Below are 14,139 nucleotides of genomic sequence, written 5' to 3' on the forward strand. Positions count from 1 at the left end.
CACATCACTTCAATATTTTAGCACTGTGCAGCTAAACCAAACTAAAGTGTCCAATAAACCATTGCAGTGACCCCGATATAAAATTCCATGACTTTTTCATGACGTTCCATAACAAAGCCAGAGTGCTTCCATGACCTGAAAATGTACTTCCTTCCTGGTTTGTTAATGTTGTTTTTATAAAGCTGTAAACAGCCTGCATTCCACTCCAGTGGGCTGAAAACCACTATCTAATGCAACAATGTAATGTAATGTATGAAACAAGTTGGAAAATAGATTCTGCTATATTCCTGTAAAGTGACCCACTTGTAAAACTCCCCGATCTTCTATGTGAATTGATCAAATTCCCTGCCTTTCCCTGTCTGGAATACACCTTTCTAAATGCAAAGACATTCCAGAGATTCCAGGACCATTTGGAACCCTGCCATCAGAAACAGTTTTTGACTGGTACTAGCCTGGTACCGGGGGTCATCAGGGTGAACGGCTATGGCCACGTCTCCCAGCATGGTCTCGGGACGGGTGGTGGACACTGCCACCTCTCCGTCTGAAAAGGAATCAAAGTTAAAGTCCCGCAGAGAAACAGACCAAAACAGAATATGGTTCAAAATACTCACCATGGCCTTCTATAGGGTACGCAAAGGTAACCATTGTTCCAAACTCCACCTTCTTTTGATAGCCGGGGACGGACAACATGGTCTGACCAGACAGCTCCTTTGAGTCAACCTGAGGACAAAACCACAACTTTATCATTAAAATCCATCATCTATTATTTCAATTTTAAAAGCTATGAAATGACTAACTCCTGAAACATATTGACTCCCAGTAGATGGCGCTACATTACCATTACACTACCATTACAGATCCACCATCATGTTTAACAGTTGGCAACACACATTGTGGCTTGAAGCAGTGGTTAAATGGTTAAAGATGAAACCAGTGGTTTCCAACCTTTTTGGCTTTTGACGTCTTCCAAAAAGCAGTGTGTAGTCGGGTCACATTTCAGATGTCTATGAGTTGTTAACAGCTCCACCAAATAGTGATTTTTCCCTCTAAACCTCACATGGTTTCATTTCAATAAATGTTCAAATGATCCAATATTTCAGCAAAAATCAAAGATTAGAGAAAAAGTCCAAAAACTGAAAACAGATTTGTGTATCAGAACTTTGTTTTTTCTTCTTTCCTCTCCCATTAATCATCTCACGACCCCTCAGATTTATCTGGTGACCCTTTGGAGGGGCCCGACCCCTAGGTTGGGGACCACCGGACTAAACTAGCTAACTGTATGTAAAGTAGTTCAAACTAGCTCCACCTCCAGCAGCTACAACAGTAACATGCTGCTTACACACTGATGCTTCAGTATTAATAATCTAATGATGTCATATATAATAAAATATCAGTCAGAGGGACCAAACCACTACTTTTACTTTAATACTTTAACTACATTTTGCTGCTAATACTTTTGTGACTTTTACTTGTAATGGAGTATTTTTACATTGCTGTATTGGTACTTTTACTTAAGTAAAGGATCAGAGTACTTCTTCCACCACTGGTTGAACATAAGCTAGTCTGGGCTCAAGTTTCAAGTTTCAGTCCTGTATAGGTGGTTTCTATTATTTTTTCCATCCGCTGTATATACATCCATATAGAGCTTTGGTACCTCTATGTGGGAGATGGCAGATTCCAGAGCACAGCTCCAGTTGACCAGAGTTTCTGAGCGGTAAATCAGACCGGAGTCACACAGCCTGACAAAGGCCTCGGTCACAGCCCTGCTGAAACCCTGAAGAGTACAACAAACACTCAATCACACACAAAAAGGTGATATGTGTAACATTCTTCAACATCAATATCATTGCCAAATTAAATGTGATACTTTGGTATTATTACCACAAACAAATGAGACCATGCAGAGATAATTGTTAATCTCTATCTCACGCAGTGGTATGTTCAGTGCTAATGTTTCTCTAAATTAAGACTACATTTCCCATAAACCCTGTTGCTTCCGTTGAAATACAATAAAGCAATAATGCTGGTAATAATAATAAAATATATAATAATATATATTGTAAATATAATATAAATATAATATCATATCAGTTGTTATACTAACATCTTGAAATTAATGTTAAAATGCTACATGTAGCACATTTAACATCTAATATCATTACTACACAATATATTTTGGATATAATACAACTGAATAACAGCTGCAGTGAAATGTATTGGCACGCCTGTTAAAGATGAGTTTTAAATTATGCATAATGCAAAAAAGACCAGTAATGGGTCATATTTTAATGCTCAGGTTAAAAAAATATCATTTAAAAGTAAATGTTTCGATTGAAAGTTTATTTTCTGTCTGTAATAGATAAAAGTATAAAAGTTATCTGAACCCCTCAGGAACACATGTGATTGTGAGAATAAAATATATACTATTTAAAATGTAATAAAACCTTTTGATGATGTAACAAACAATAACTTCTGATATTGTAATATTGTTTTCCTGCTGCTATTATTACATTATAAGGGGTGCACCTTTCTCTTTTAAGTATTTACAATATCAGTCTAAAAAGTTATTACATTTTATCTGGCAATTTATTACATTAACAAGTTTTATTACATTTGCAACCAATTTAAAGGGACACTTTAGTTACATTTTGACCAATTATTACAATATTGTCGGTTGTTACATTATCAGTTGCTACAATCAGGTTATGGATTTTTTACTCATATAGTGTGGAGTATATGGTTGACCAAATAATGGCAAAATATTTGGATTTGTAGGTAACTAAAACTATCCTAAAATCATTACAGTACTATCCCCATGCACCAAGACAGTGATAGCTAATTTTATGGTATTTTCTTCAAGCATTTTTCATATTGACTCTGAGGGAATTTGCCATTGAAAATTGAACACACATTAACCATCTCTATCCAAGTTATATAGAATTTTAAACTCATCTTTGTCAAGGATGCAAACAGCTTATTAACTAAGTAACGTATATGAGTGGTGTCTTACTGGATCCATAGTGAAGCAGGCTCTGCTCCAGTCCAGAGAAGCTCCAAGCTTCCTCAGCTGGTGGTAGATCTCATCTCCCTTACTGGGACATACAGACACAAAAGCAATGCAAACCTCCATCCACTACACCAAAGACTATATCGGTGATAAGGAATATGGATGTGAAGACGGCGGACTCACTCGTTCTTCCATTTCCAGACCTCCTGTAGGAACTCCTCCCTGCTGAAGTCCTGTCTGTGCTTCCCTGTTTCCCTCAGCAGTCTCCTCTCCACCACTGTCTGAAACACACAAGACAAAATAAGACAGGAGGCACAACAAGTTTCCTCACATGCCACATTGTAGGGATACCATTCACATGTCTGAGCTTAAAGGAATACACCAAGATTTGGGGAGATTGTCCTGTTGGTCAACTTAACTGTTAAGTGATGAGAACAGAGACATCAACATTATCCATGTGTCCCCAGTAGATCCTTGGCTCTGGCTCCATGCTAACACTTTAGCATACACTATGTTGAGTGATAGTAGGCTTGCTAACACTTTAGCATATGCTATGTTGAGTGATAGTAGGCTCCATGCTAACACTTTAGCATACACTATGTTGAGTGATAGTAGGCTTGCTAACACTTTAGCATATGCTATGTTAAGTGATAGTAGGCTCCATGCTAACACTTTAGCATATGCTATCTTGAGTGATAGTAGGCTCCATGCTAACACTTTAGCATACACTATGTTGAGTGATAGTAGGCTTGCTAACACTTTAGCATATGCTATGTTGAGTGATAGTAGGCTCCATGCTAACACTTTAGCATACACTATGTTGAGTGATAGTAGGCTTGCTAACACTTTAGCATATGCTATGTTAAGTGATAGTAGGCTCCATGCTAACACTTTAGCATATGCTATCTTGAGTGATAGTAGGCTCCATGCTAACACTTTAGCATATGCTATCTTGAGTGATAGTAGGCTCCATGCTAACACTTTAGCATATGCTATCTTGAGTGATAGTGGGCTACTAACATTATCAAGAGTGAGAAAAGGAGAACTTGTAGCAGCTCTTAAGCTAAATGCTAAGCTATGCTCAAATTATACGGAGCTAAGTCTGGCAGTTTTGTGTAACTTTTATTCTTCTTCACTGATGTTGCATGGTATTGTGGGATGTACTACTGCCTGAGGATCACTGTATGCTTCCTTCAAAGTCAGATACCAAACAAGATACCTTAAAAGTATGCTTCCTGTGTGTCCTACCAGAATGAGACAATCGAGACAAACTTTAAAGTTTTGATTTCCTACCTAGAAATGCTACCTAAAGAGAGAGTTTCCTTGGGTTAGAGACAGGGCCAATGTATGCTAAAGTGTTAGCATGGAGCCTACTACCACTACACATAGTGTATGCTAAAGTGTTAGCATGGAGCCTACTATCACTACACATAGTGTATGCTAAAGTGTTAGCATGGAGCCTACTATCACTCAATATGGTGTTAGCATGGAGCACCGGAGCCAACGATCTACCAGGGACACATGGATGACAGTGTTCTTATCACTTAACGGTGCAGCTGACGAATGGGACAATCTCCCAAAAACTTGCTGTTATAGTAATTATCATTACTATGATTATGTTTATTGTATTTTGGAGCATTTTGAATGTTCCTCTAAAAGATTCAGAATGTCTTGCTGTTGTTAATCCAAGCCCATTTGTATTTTCACCCTTGTATTTTCTTTTTTTTCAGCATATGACTGCTATGTTTCATGTATTGTTTCCTTATATTAAAATATTATTCACAAAAAAGGACTGAATATAGCAATATCTACAATGTACAACTGACATTTAAATACAGTCTGACCTTTTGCAACTTCCAGCCCCCATACATTCCTAAAAGAAGAATTATTTGTAAGAGAGTATATAACTTCTTAAAGACAGATAGAGAAGGAGTTGCCATACCTGTGTAGCGATACCTGCATGGTCACATCCAGGGACCCACAGTACTCTGTAGCCCTGCATCCTCCTCCTAATGGATTATAAAATAGTGAATTACCGTTCCATCATCCCCATTCAGTTCTCAACCAGCCATGCTTTCTATTTCTCCTAATATGTCATATTGGTGGTAGTTACCATCGAACCAGGGCATCTTCTATAGCCACAGTCAGAGCGTGGCCCAGGTGTAGAGTGCCGGTCACATTTGGCGGAGGGATACACAGAGAGAAGGACCGATCCACAGCATGAGCTAATTTGTCCTGAAGAGGTACGAGAACACATATTTCATACAACATACGTATTATTTCAGAGTGTAATTTTTTTTACAGCACACTACACACCAACAGTACATTATGGGAATAAGACAATGCTGAAATAAGTTGTACTTGTAATATAAGATGCGTGAGGTTGAAACGTGACTTGCAAAACACAAAATGGCTACAAATGTTTTTAATGATTTAAAAAAAGAAATTAAACACATTTGTTCACAAATATTTTCCCAAGTTTGCAAAATGTGTTTTATACATTTGCAAGTCATGTTACAACCAAGGTTATTATTGTTAAGGAAAACTAACAAAATAACGAAAACTAGGTGTGAAAAAACATTTTCGTTAACTGAAATAAAAATAAAAACGAGGCTTTACAAAAAAACGATAACTAACTGAAACTGTATTGTGTGTTTACAAAACTAACTAAAATAAACTAAAATTATAGAGAAAATGTCTTTAGTTTTCGTCTTTGTCAATTTATTTCATATTTTAGTATTTTGGGTGGATATGAAATCTATCTTCCAATTTTGTTTTTTTCAAATTTTTTTGACCTTTTTGAATCTCGCCCCTGACAAATACCCCATATTACAAAAAAAGACTAAAACTAAACTAAAACTAAGCATTTTCAAAAAATAAAAGGTAAACTAAACTAGCAAAACCGCTTTAAAAACGAATTAAAACTAAACTGAAATTGAAAACAAAAAATCGAAATGAAATAAAAATAAAAACTAATGAAAAATGCTAAACTATAATAACCTTGGTTACAACCTCACGCACTTTATAATACGAGTATGACAGCTTGTAGCATGACTTTCTGCAAGTGGACACTGCAAATATTTTTGATGACTCACAAAAGTAAAAACTGATGATAGCTCCTATGGTCAAATACATTCATTTGCAAAATGTATTTCACACATTTGCAAATAGCTGTTTACAACTACAAAATACATTGGAAATTTGCAATTTGTATCGCACACACGCATTTCGTTCTTTAAGTTTACTGATTGGCGTACATATTTTTTTGGAGTACATGTTTTTACATTTGTGTTCCATGTTTACAAGTCTTGTCACAACCTTGAGCATCTTACAATACAAGGACAGTTGATCATTTCTAATTCCCACAGCTCATACTAAACATCAGCATCATTCAACTCTACGTTCCAATAGGTATTGATGAGTATGGAAGCCCATTTCCGCCAGTGTGATGAAAAAAAAAGATCCTGTAAGTCATTATGATGAGAAACTTTCTCAAAATAATGACTTAGTATCTCATAATAATGACTTAGTATCTCAAAATAATGAGAAACTTTCTCAAAATAATGACTTAGTATCTCATAATAATGACTTAGTATCTCAAAATAATGAGAAACTTTCTGAAAATAATGAGAAACTTTCTGAAAATAATGACTTAGTATCTCATAATAATGACTTAGTATCTCAAAATAATGAGAAACTTTCTCAAAATAATGACTTAGTATCTCATAATAATGACTTAGTATCTCAAAATAATGAGAAACTTTCTCAAAATAATGACTTAGTATCTCATAATAATGACTTAGTATCTCAAAATAATGAGAAACTTTCTGAAAATAATGAGAAACTTTCTGAAAATAATGACTTAGTATCTCATAATAATGACTTAGTATCTCAAAATAATGAGAAACTTTCTCAAAATAATGACTTAGTATCTCATAATAATGACTTAGTATCTCAAAATAATGAGAAACTTTCTGAAAATAATGAGAAACTTTCTGAAAATAATGACTTAGTATCTCATAATAATGACTTAGTATCTCAAAATAATGAGAAACTTTCTGAAAATAATGACTTAGTATCTCATAATAATGACTTAGTATCTCATAATAATGACTTAGTATCTCAAAATAATGAGAAACTTTCTGAAAATAATGACTTAGTATCTCAAAATAATGAGAAACTTTCTGAAAATAATGCCATAGCATCTCAAAATAATGACTTAGTATCTCAAAATAATGAGTATCTCAAAATAATGAGCTCATTATTTTGAGATACTCATTATTTTGAGAAAGTTTCTCATTATAATGACTTACAGGATCTTTTTTTTTCATCACACTGGCAGAAATGGGCTTCCATAGGATGAGACCTATTGTAGATGAAAAGTTATTCCACAATCCTTATACCACATTCTTGTAAAGCCATTGCAGCACTGTTTAAGTACTGCCAATGTACTGTATGTCAGTGTTGTTGTAAAGCTTTTAAATTCTCACATGATGCTCTGGAGTGAAGAATCCCTCTTTCTCCCACCACTGATACCAGCTGGACTCCACATACTCTGGGCTGTAGGACGATGGGAAAGGCAGGGTGGTGTCTGCAGAAAGAAATACGAAGACAGCTTGCTAAGTCTGCAGAGAGAGAAGGAGAGAGAGAGGTGCTGGAAAAGACCAACACCTATGATAGGAATGAGGAAAAAAAAAATATGGAGGAAGCATATTACCTTTCTTCTCTCCGGGAGCTGTTGCAGCAGTGTACTCTATCCTCTCTTTCTCACTCCATTTCATTCCTTGATCTTCAGCATTCTGAAAGTGAACATTTTGTCTGAGAAAACCTAAAGACTGTTCTGTTTTTCACTGTCTTTTTTTTTTTTTTTTGACTTTTTTATTTTTTATTTTGGAAAAGCATTCATTTCACATTCATCTTTGTACATAGTATCAGTATTACTGCAAGCAGATTCACATATCATTATGCACATTTCAAACAAAAAATGCTGCAGTACGTTTGATAACCACTTTACAGCCTAGCTCTTCCAAAGGTTTTCTTTTATAACATTAGCTTTGATTATTTACAGTTGAACATGGGAAGCTTTCACCTTAGATACTACAAAGGGTTGAAGGGGGAAAAAAGAGAAAATGAATAAAGAGCGAGCTGTTACATGTAATAAAATAATATAAATCACATTATATTCTCACTCATTTATTCTATCAAGTCAGCTAAAGTCTGACCTTATAGCTTTAATGCACTCAGTCCAGTGGTCCAAATCCGGAAAAATTTTCCTTGTTGGACTTTGAGGGAAAATGACAACCTTTCCATAATATATATTTCATATATGATTTCTATCCAGTCATCAATCGTGGGTGGTTCTGATTTTAGCCACTTCCTCGTAAGAGCCTTTTTGCTGTTTTTCACTGTCTTAACTGTAACGTAATCACATAATACATGAAGAGTTGTAACAGATGGGCTGATTTACAGCCAGAGACTCATATGGGAAGATTTTAGCTGCTGTTGATTTAGTATTGAATTGTGTCATTGAGTCATACTTGTGATTACAATAGTCATTCTTATATGTTCTCTAATTGGGCTATTTTCTAGTTAATTCAATCATAATGAAATGTAAGTGTTCCTCATTTTGCTAGGGACCTCCTAGATCCCCCTCAATGACCCCCTTGGAGGTCCCCGGACCCCACATTCAGAACCACGGAGTTAGAAAACAGGTGTTGGAAGACCTGATAATAACTTACATTGTGTTGACTTGACAGTATGGCCCTGTCCCTATCTCGTCTCCTTTTCTGTTTCTCGGTCTGGGTCCGGAGAGAGGAATTCGGTTGTGATGAAGAGGAGGAGGAAGAAGGTTTCGGCGGCTTGCTGGAACAGAGTCTGGCTGCTCCTCTCTCTGTCCGCATTAAGCAGAGGACACGACCTGCCCTCCACATCCTCAATACAACATACAGGGAGGCTGAATGGAGAAGCAGGAAAACAAAACAAAACAAAAACAAAAAAAACCTATGAATTCAAGCTCGTTTCAGGTATTTTGCGAGATATCAAAGATGAGGAGAAACATTTCAACTTACTGTACTTTCAATATCCAGTATGCTCAGACATGCCAGCTACGACCTCTCAGCAACACCCTCCTGTACAGCGGAGAAAATGCATTTCTGTCCTCTACTTCACGTGTACACGCTCCGACACATTCTAATGTCACGAAATTATAACGTGTCCCATTGAAATTGTGCGGTTATAATCCAAAACACTCTCTAATTCTCGCCACAAGGATGTCGTTTATTGGCGGACTATTTTAATTTACGGACCAATGGAAGTGAACGTTGTCCGTCTGGAAATATCTTCCCCACAACAGCGAACCACTCTCTACTAGTGTCAGGCTAGCCAGAATAAAAAAACAAAACGGTCTGTCGACATTTCAAAATAAAACCCATTGAGATAATATTCACGAATTACAGTGTGCTATTAAAGTCTTAGCTACAATTTCACTTCACGTACAATGCAACGATTTTACTTATGTTTTGGCGTGATTTGTTATTGTTTTGCGGTACCAATATTTATATATTTTTCCAAACGTCACAAATTCCACGCTTTTATTTTGGAAGCGAAATCATGACACTTCCGGTCATATTCTGGCTAACTCTGGAGTGCTTGTCGCAGCCCCACTTTCTGCTGGCCACAGCTCACCATAGTGCTCAAACCCCATATTCTTCAGGCTAACGCGCTTCAATTTGGATTGATTTTGTGATTTTATGAACCGAGGTCAGCTATTGCAGCTATAAATAACGTTGTATTCCAGCCACTGTCTCTTACTGACGGTTGACTCCAGTTCTCTTACGTCTAAAAAGCTACCTTAGCTAACATTAGCGTTAGCAAAGCAGCGTCAGGGATGGCGGAGGTTCCCGGGACTTCTAGTGAGACGATAACGGAGACCGTCCAGGCTAACACACCGCCGCCGCCCCAGCAGGTAAATGAAGAACAGCTGGTCACGACGACCTTTTGGCTATTTTGCTAATTCATGATGCGTTAGCTAGCCGTTGATATCAGCTGTTGCCGACACCAACGAGGCCGCACCGTCTACTACACCGACACAACGTTCACGTTATATTAGCCTGAAATTAGAACACAGCCCCTAGCGCTGCCATATCAAACTTCCCGAGGCCTGTTATAACGGCGACGCCACTTCAAGATGACGGTGCTTGTTTTACGGTATTGGCGTTATTAAAGTATAAAGAGGCTGGTCTATCTAACTTACGTCACATAGCCTGTCATGTAACGTTACTTAATTCATCCACTAAAAAGCTAAATTCTTTCACAGGGTCAGCCAGGTAGGGGTTAAGTGTCTTGCTCCAGAATACTTTAGCAGGGTCTCGAACCCGAGCCCTCTGTTTGGGGGGGGGGGATGATCCTACGAAACACTAGATCGGTGGTTCTCAACGTGGGGTCCGGGGACCACCAGGGGTCCTTGAGGGGGTTCCAGGGGGTCCCAAGCAAAATGATGAATTGTTCAACTTCAGCATTATTTCATTCACAAGAAGTGAACACAATTGTTTTGATCATAGTGTCACTGTTATCTCTCTACCTACGATACAGAAAGTCATGGAATTCTGGTCAAACCAAATGGGGGTCCATGGCCCTAATGTGGACTAAATTAGGGGTCCTTGATATGAAAAAGGTTGAGAATCACTGCACTAGATTATCCTACTGCTTAATACAGGACTGTGGCAATGCAAAGTAACAGTAGCACATGAACACATTCAGACTTAAGATATACACATCAAAGGGTTTGAAGGGTTGTACTGGTTTGAGACCTTGTTTCCTTGTAGTCCTTAGTTGAAAACATCCATCTATGTAAGTCAAGGTGTGTCCTCATAGCACAAGGCAAGTGTAATGTTATCCTATGTAAAGAACAAACTGCATCCATCCTTTCATGTCAACCTGATTGCCTCTGAAAGGGGAAAACCAGTGTACTAAACCCTCTGTACATGTGTCATAGGAGGGACGAAGCCTGACAATCAAGCTGAGGAAGAGGAAGACCGAGAAGAAAGTGGAGTGGTCCAGCGACACGGTTGACAACGAGCATCTGGGAAGGAGGTCTTCAAAATGTGAGTTCCTCTTCATCATTCGGTTGGAAAATGGCGTTTCATAGCTTGTGCTGCCTTCAAGCGCTGTCGGAAATATGGCAATTTTGAGCATGAACGACCCATTAAATTGGGAGGAGAGCTTGGAAGTCATGTTAGCAAGTGTTGGGAAAAGTTATATATTTTATTATTGCATGGGATTCTACAGAAGTAATTAGTATTGATGTATGTTTCTATTTTTGCTCAGTTTAGCTGTCGCACATTTTTATGCATACAAGATGTTCTCTTGCATATACAAATACACTGTAGAACATTTTGATAATAAATTCATTAAAACACAAATGACATGCTTGATACACATTTCCTCCTACAAAGTCATTCTCTGCTGCTGGATTTTTAAAATAAAACAACAGTCACCGGTCACATACACTATTTTTGTTACAGGCTCCCTTTTGATTCTATTTTTGATCATCATCACTTGAAAGCAGTCACGAGTCGCATTTTCGGAGCTTACGAGGAGACCCCCCGAACGCGTCATGTGATTGTTTCCCACTTTAGACGTAGCTCATCTGGGTCAATACCAATTCTCCCGTGTGCGTTTCAGGTTGCTGCGTGTATGAGAAGCCCAGACAGTTCGGAGAGTCGTCTTCCGAAAGCGAGGGAGAAGACGACGACGAAGGCTGCGGAAGCGCACACTGCATCCTGGGCCACGGCAGAGGAGGCCACGGACAGAGGGGGGGCGGTGGGACACCGGTGCCCCCAAACTCTGGAGGATCAAACGCCCACTAATGAGCACTGCTAGGGATTTCTCACCATGACAATGACACATTACAAAACTACACTCTATTTTTTTTTTTTTGTTTAGTTCCGTCACTGAGTTACTGGGAGCCAGGCCTAATGCTGCGTTCCAGTCAAAGTTGGAAGTCAGAAATTCCCAGCTGGTAGGTCGTAATTACAACCTCTTTGTGCTCCAACTTGGAAAACCCAGGGAAACATGGACGTTCACGAGATTTAATTTCCCCAACGTAAAAACCAATCAGTCAGTGATATTTAGCAACGTTGGCTAGCTAGTCATCACAGAACGTTAGCAACTATAAGTGCCACTTTGCATTTCAAATTTCTATTTAACCATTTACCACACAGGCATTGTGACAGATTTAGGGTCGTGCAATGCTGTAAATCAAACTGGATTCCAAACATGTTAAAGTAATACCGAGTAGAGTTTACAGTGTATGCTACCATAACTGCATCTCAGAAACCTCAGGGTTGACAAATCTGGACCGAGTATCCTACTTGGAATTCCAACTCGAAGGGCCGTTCCGTTGCACTTTTCCCCAGTCGGACTTTCCAACTTTCCGACATCTCTGGAACGCAGCATAATAGAAGAGCTGTGAAAAGATTGCAATAGAGAGGAAAAGGATGCTATCTGGCTATGTATTTCTTCCTTCTGACAAAGTGGCAGAGTATTATTGTATATAATACAGCAATTTACTTTTTTTTTTTTTTTTTTTAAAAGATTACCTTATTTATTTGCTTGTCTTAATGCTTGATTTGGTAATACTTGACATGCAGTTGACCATAGTCTGTGTAGTAACATTGGAATTGCGAGATTAGCGCGCGAGCATTTTAATTGAGTGGATTTTTAATCATGAAAGACAAACTCGAGCGTTCATATCCGCTTATGAACAAAGATCTCACTCTTTCTCATTCACGATGTGTTGCGTGGACACTTGTTGTTTTTTCGATTGGACTTAAAGCCAGTTTCAAAGCTAACGCCGACCTTTTGCGACGAACGATGTCAAAACATTGAACAGTAGAGTGTAATGATATTATTACTACACATGCAGTTTGGCACCATCAGTATACTGTATACTTTCTGCCAGCCCAAACTAAACAGTAGTAGAGTCGTGGTAGTGACCCGCGGGGCAAAAACCAAACTTCAGGCTGCCAGTACCGTTCACGCTTCCCATGCCCAAAGCTTCTGAGGGAAAAAAATCTATTCCTCTATCCATTCGCAGAGCTCTTAACACCAGTTCCCCATAAAGAATGAATGAATTTCAGACCACTGCACTTGTAGTCTTACTTCCTTTTATGGCAGCATTCGATTTCGTATCGGATCAGTAACAGATTAAGCGTTCATATTTTTAACCTATGAATCCTCATTTACTTAACCGATGCAGTAAACGTTTTCGATCAATCATAATATCCAGTATGGACAATCCTAGAATTTATGGCCATCATAAATTGCTCCCTCGCTGTTACATGATAAATCATAGTACAGCACAGCAAGACTCGACATTTTTTTGCATCAGGACATTTCTGCTTTTATTTATTGCCGTTGATTTGAGGATGCTAATGCGTAACGTGAGAAGGGAGGAAGAAGAGTCGTCAGCACCACAGATCGATGCGGACGAGTAACACACGTTCGTTCTTGTCAGTGCACTCATTCGCTTCACTCCTTTGGACGACGTACCCAAAACATTACCGTTAAATTCAGCTGCATGTCGGTTGTGAAAATCCGCAATTTGAGACTAAAGGCTTTATTGTACTCGAAGCCTGTGGGTATTTGTGCTTTTACTGCTGTGTTCTCCAGAGAAACTGATTGTGTTTTTATTGGGGTGAGTAAATAAAAAAAAAGAGGCAGCATTCTTTGATTTTTTTAGGTACATTCCCCACTACGCTGTACATATGTAACTGGATAAAACATAATGTGGCATTCAGTATAGAGAAGTTGAAGGTGCATGATTGCTGGCCCAGGCTTTGTATTCGTGTCTCAACTGTGACCAAATCTCACTTTCCAAAAGTCTCCAACATCATCCTTAATGGTTTCAGACAGCACTACTCGTGTTTGATATGTGACAATACTGTGGATCACACACAAGTCATCCATGCCACCATTTTCTATAACATCAGTACTCACAACTTTACATTGTTACATATGTACATTGTTCTTGTACTGGTAATGCACCTTTCTGTATATACTATAAAGCATATGAGAGCAGATTTAATGTGAATAAAAGTTTTGAACTGTGACTGAACCGGCTGATGAATGTG

At 38.2% G+C, this 14,139-nt stretch overlaps 2 protein-coding genes across 2 annotated transcripts; one reads left to right on the forward strand and one right to left on the reverse strand.

Moving 5' to 3' along the window:
- Nucleotides 1-448: 448 nt before the first annotated feature.
- Nucleotides 449-8,948, reverse strand: LOC139666141 (valine--tRNA ligase, mitochondrial-like; the record flags this gene model as incomplete). The annotated part of the gene is made up of 10 exons (XM_071545258.1): nucleotides 8,746-8,948; nucleotides 7,725-7,806; nucleotides 7,498-7,598; nucleotides 5,121-5,242; nucleotides 4,950-5,016; nucleotides 3,191-3,288; nucleotides 3,011-3,092; nucleotides 1,655-1,774; nucleotides 612-720; nucleotides 449-541 (listed from the first exon to the last, which is right to left on the reverse strand). Coding segments are annotated over exons 1-10 (1,066 nt in total), but the record flags the coding sequence as incomplete, so codon positions are not given.
- Nucleotides 8,949-9,689: 741 nt separating this feature from the next.
- ppp1r11 (protein phosphatase 1, regulatory (inhibitor) subunit 11) lies at nucleotides 9,690-14,112 on the forward strand. The gene is made up of 3 exons (XM_071545266.1): nucleotides 9,690-9,971; nucleotides 11,001-11,109; nucleotides 11,690-14,112. Exons 1-3 carry the CDS (start codon nucleotides 9,894-9,896, stop codon nucleotides 11,872-11,874), a joined length of 372 nt encoding a protein of 123 aa, XP_071401367.1. The 5' UTR covers nucleotides 9,690-9,893; the 3' UTR covers nucleotides 11,875-14,112.
- Nucleotides 14,113-14,139: the final 27 nt, after the last annotated feature.

Source organism: Centroberyx affinis, unplaced genomic scaffold (genome assembly GCF_046629955.1).
Source record: "Centroberyx affinis isolate AG114_WGS23_722 - 3 ecotype Tasmania unplaced genomic scaffold, CSIRO-AGI_Caff_v1 ptg004834l_1, whole genome shotgun sequence".
In the NCBI taxonomy this organism is placed as follows: Eukaryota; Metazoa; Chordata; class Actinopteri; order Beryciformes; family Berycidae; genus Centroberyx; species Centroberyx affinis.

What these genes read in the sequence shown, in the direction of transcription:
- ppp1r11 (XM_071545266.1), top strand. Translation starts at nt 9,894, where the DNA reads ATGGCGGAGGTTCCCGGGACTTCTAGTGAGACGATAACGGAGACCGTC. An exon ending in CACCGCCGCCGCCCCAGCAG is followed by an intron (nt 9,972 to 11,000) that starts GTAAATGAAGAA and finishes CATGTGTCATAG; the next exon opens with GAGGGACGAAGCCTGACAAT. An exon ending in GGGAAGGAGGTCTTCAAAAT is followed by an intron (nt 11,110 to 11,689) that starts GTGAGTTCCTCT and finishes TGTGCGTTTCAG; the next exon opens with GTTGCTGCGTGTATGAGAAG.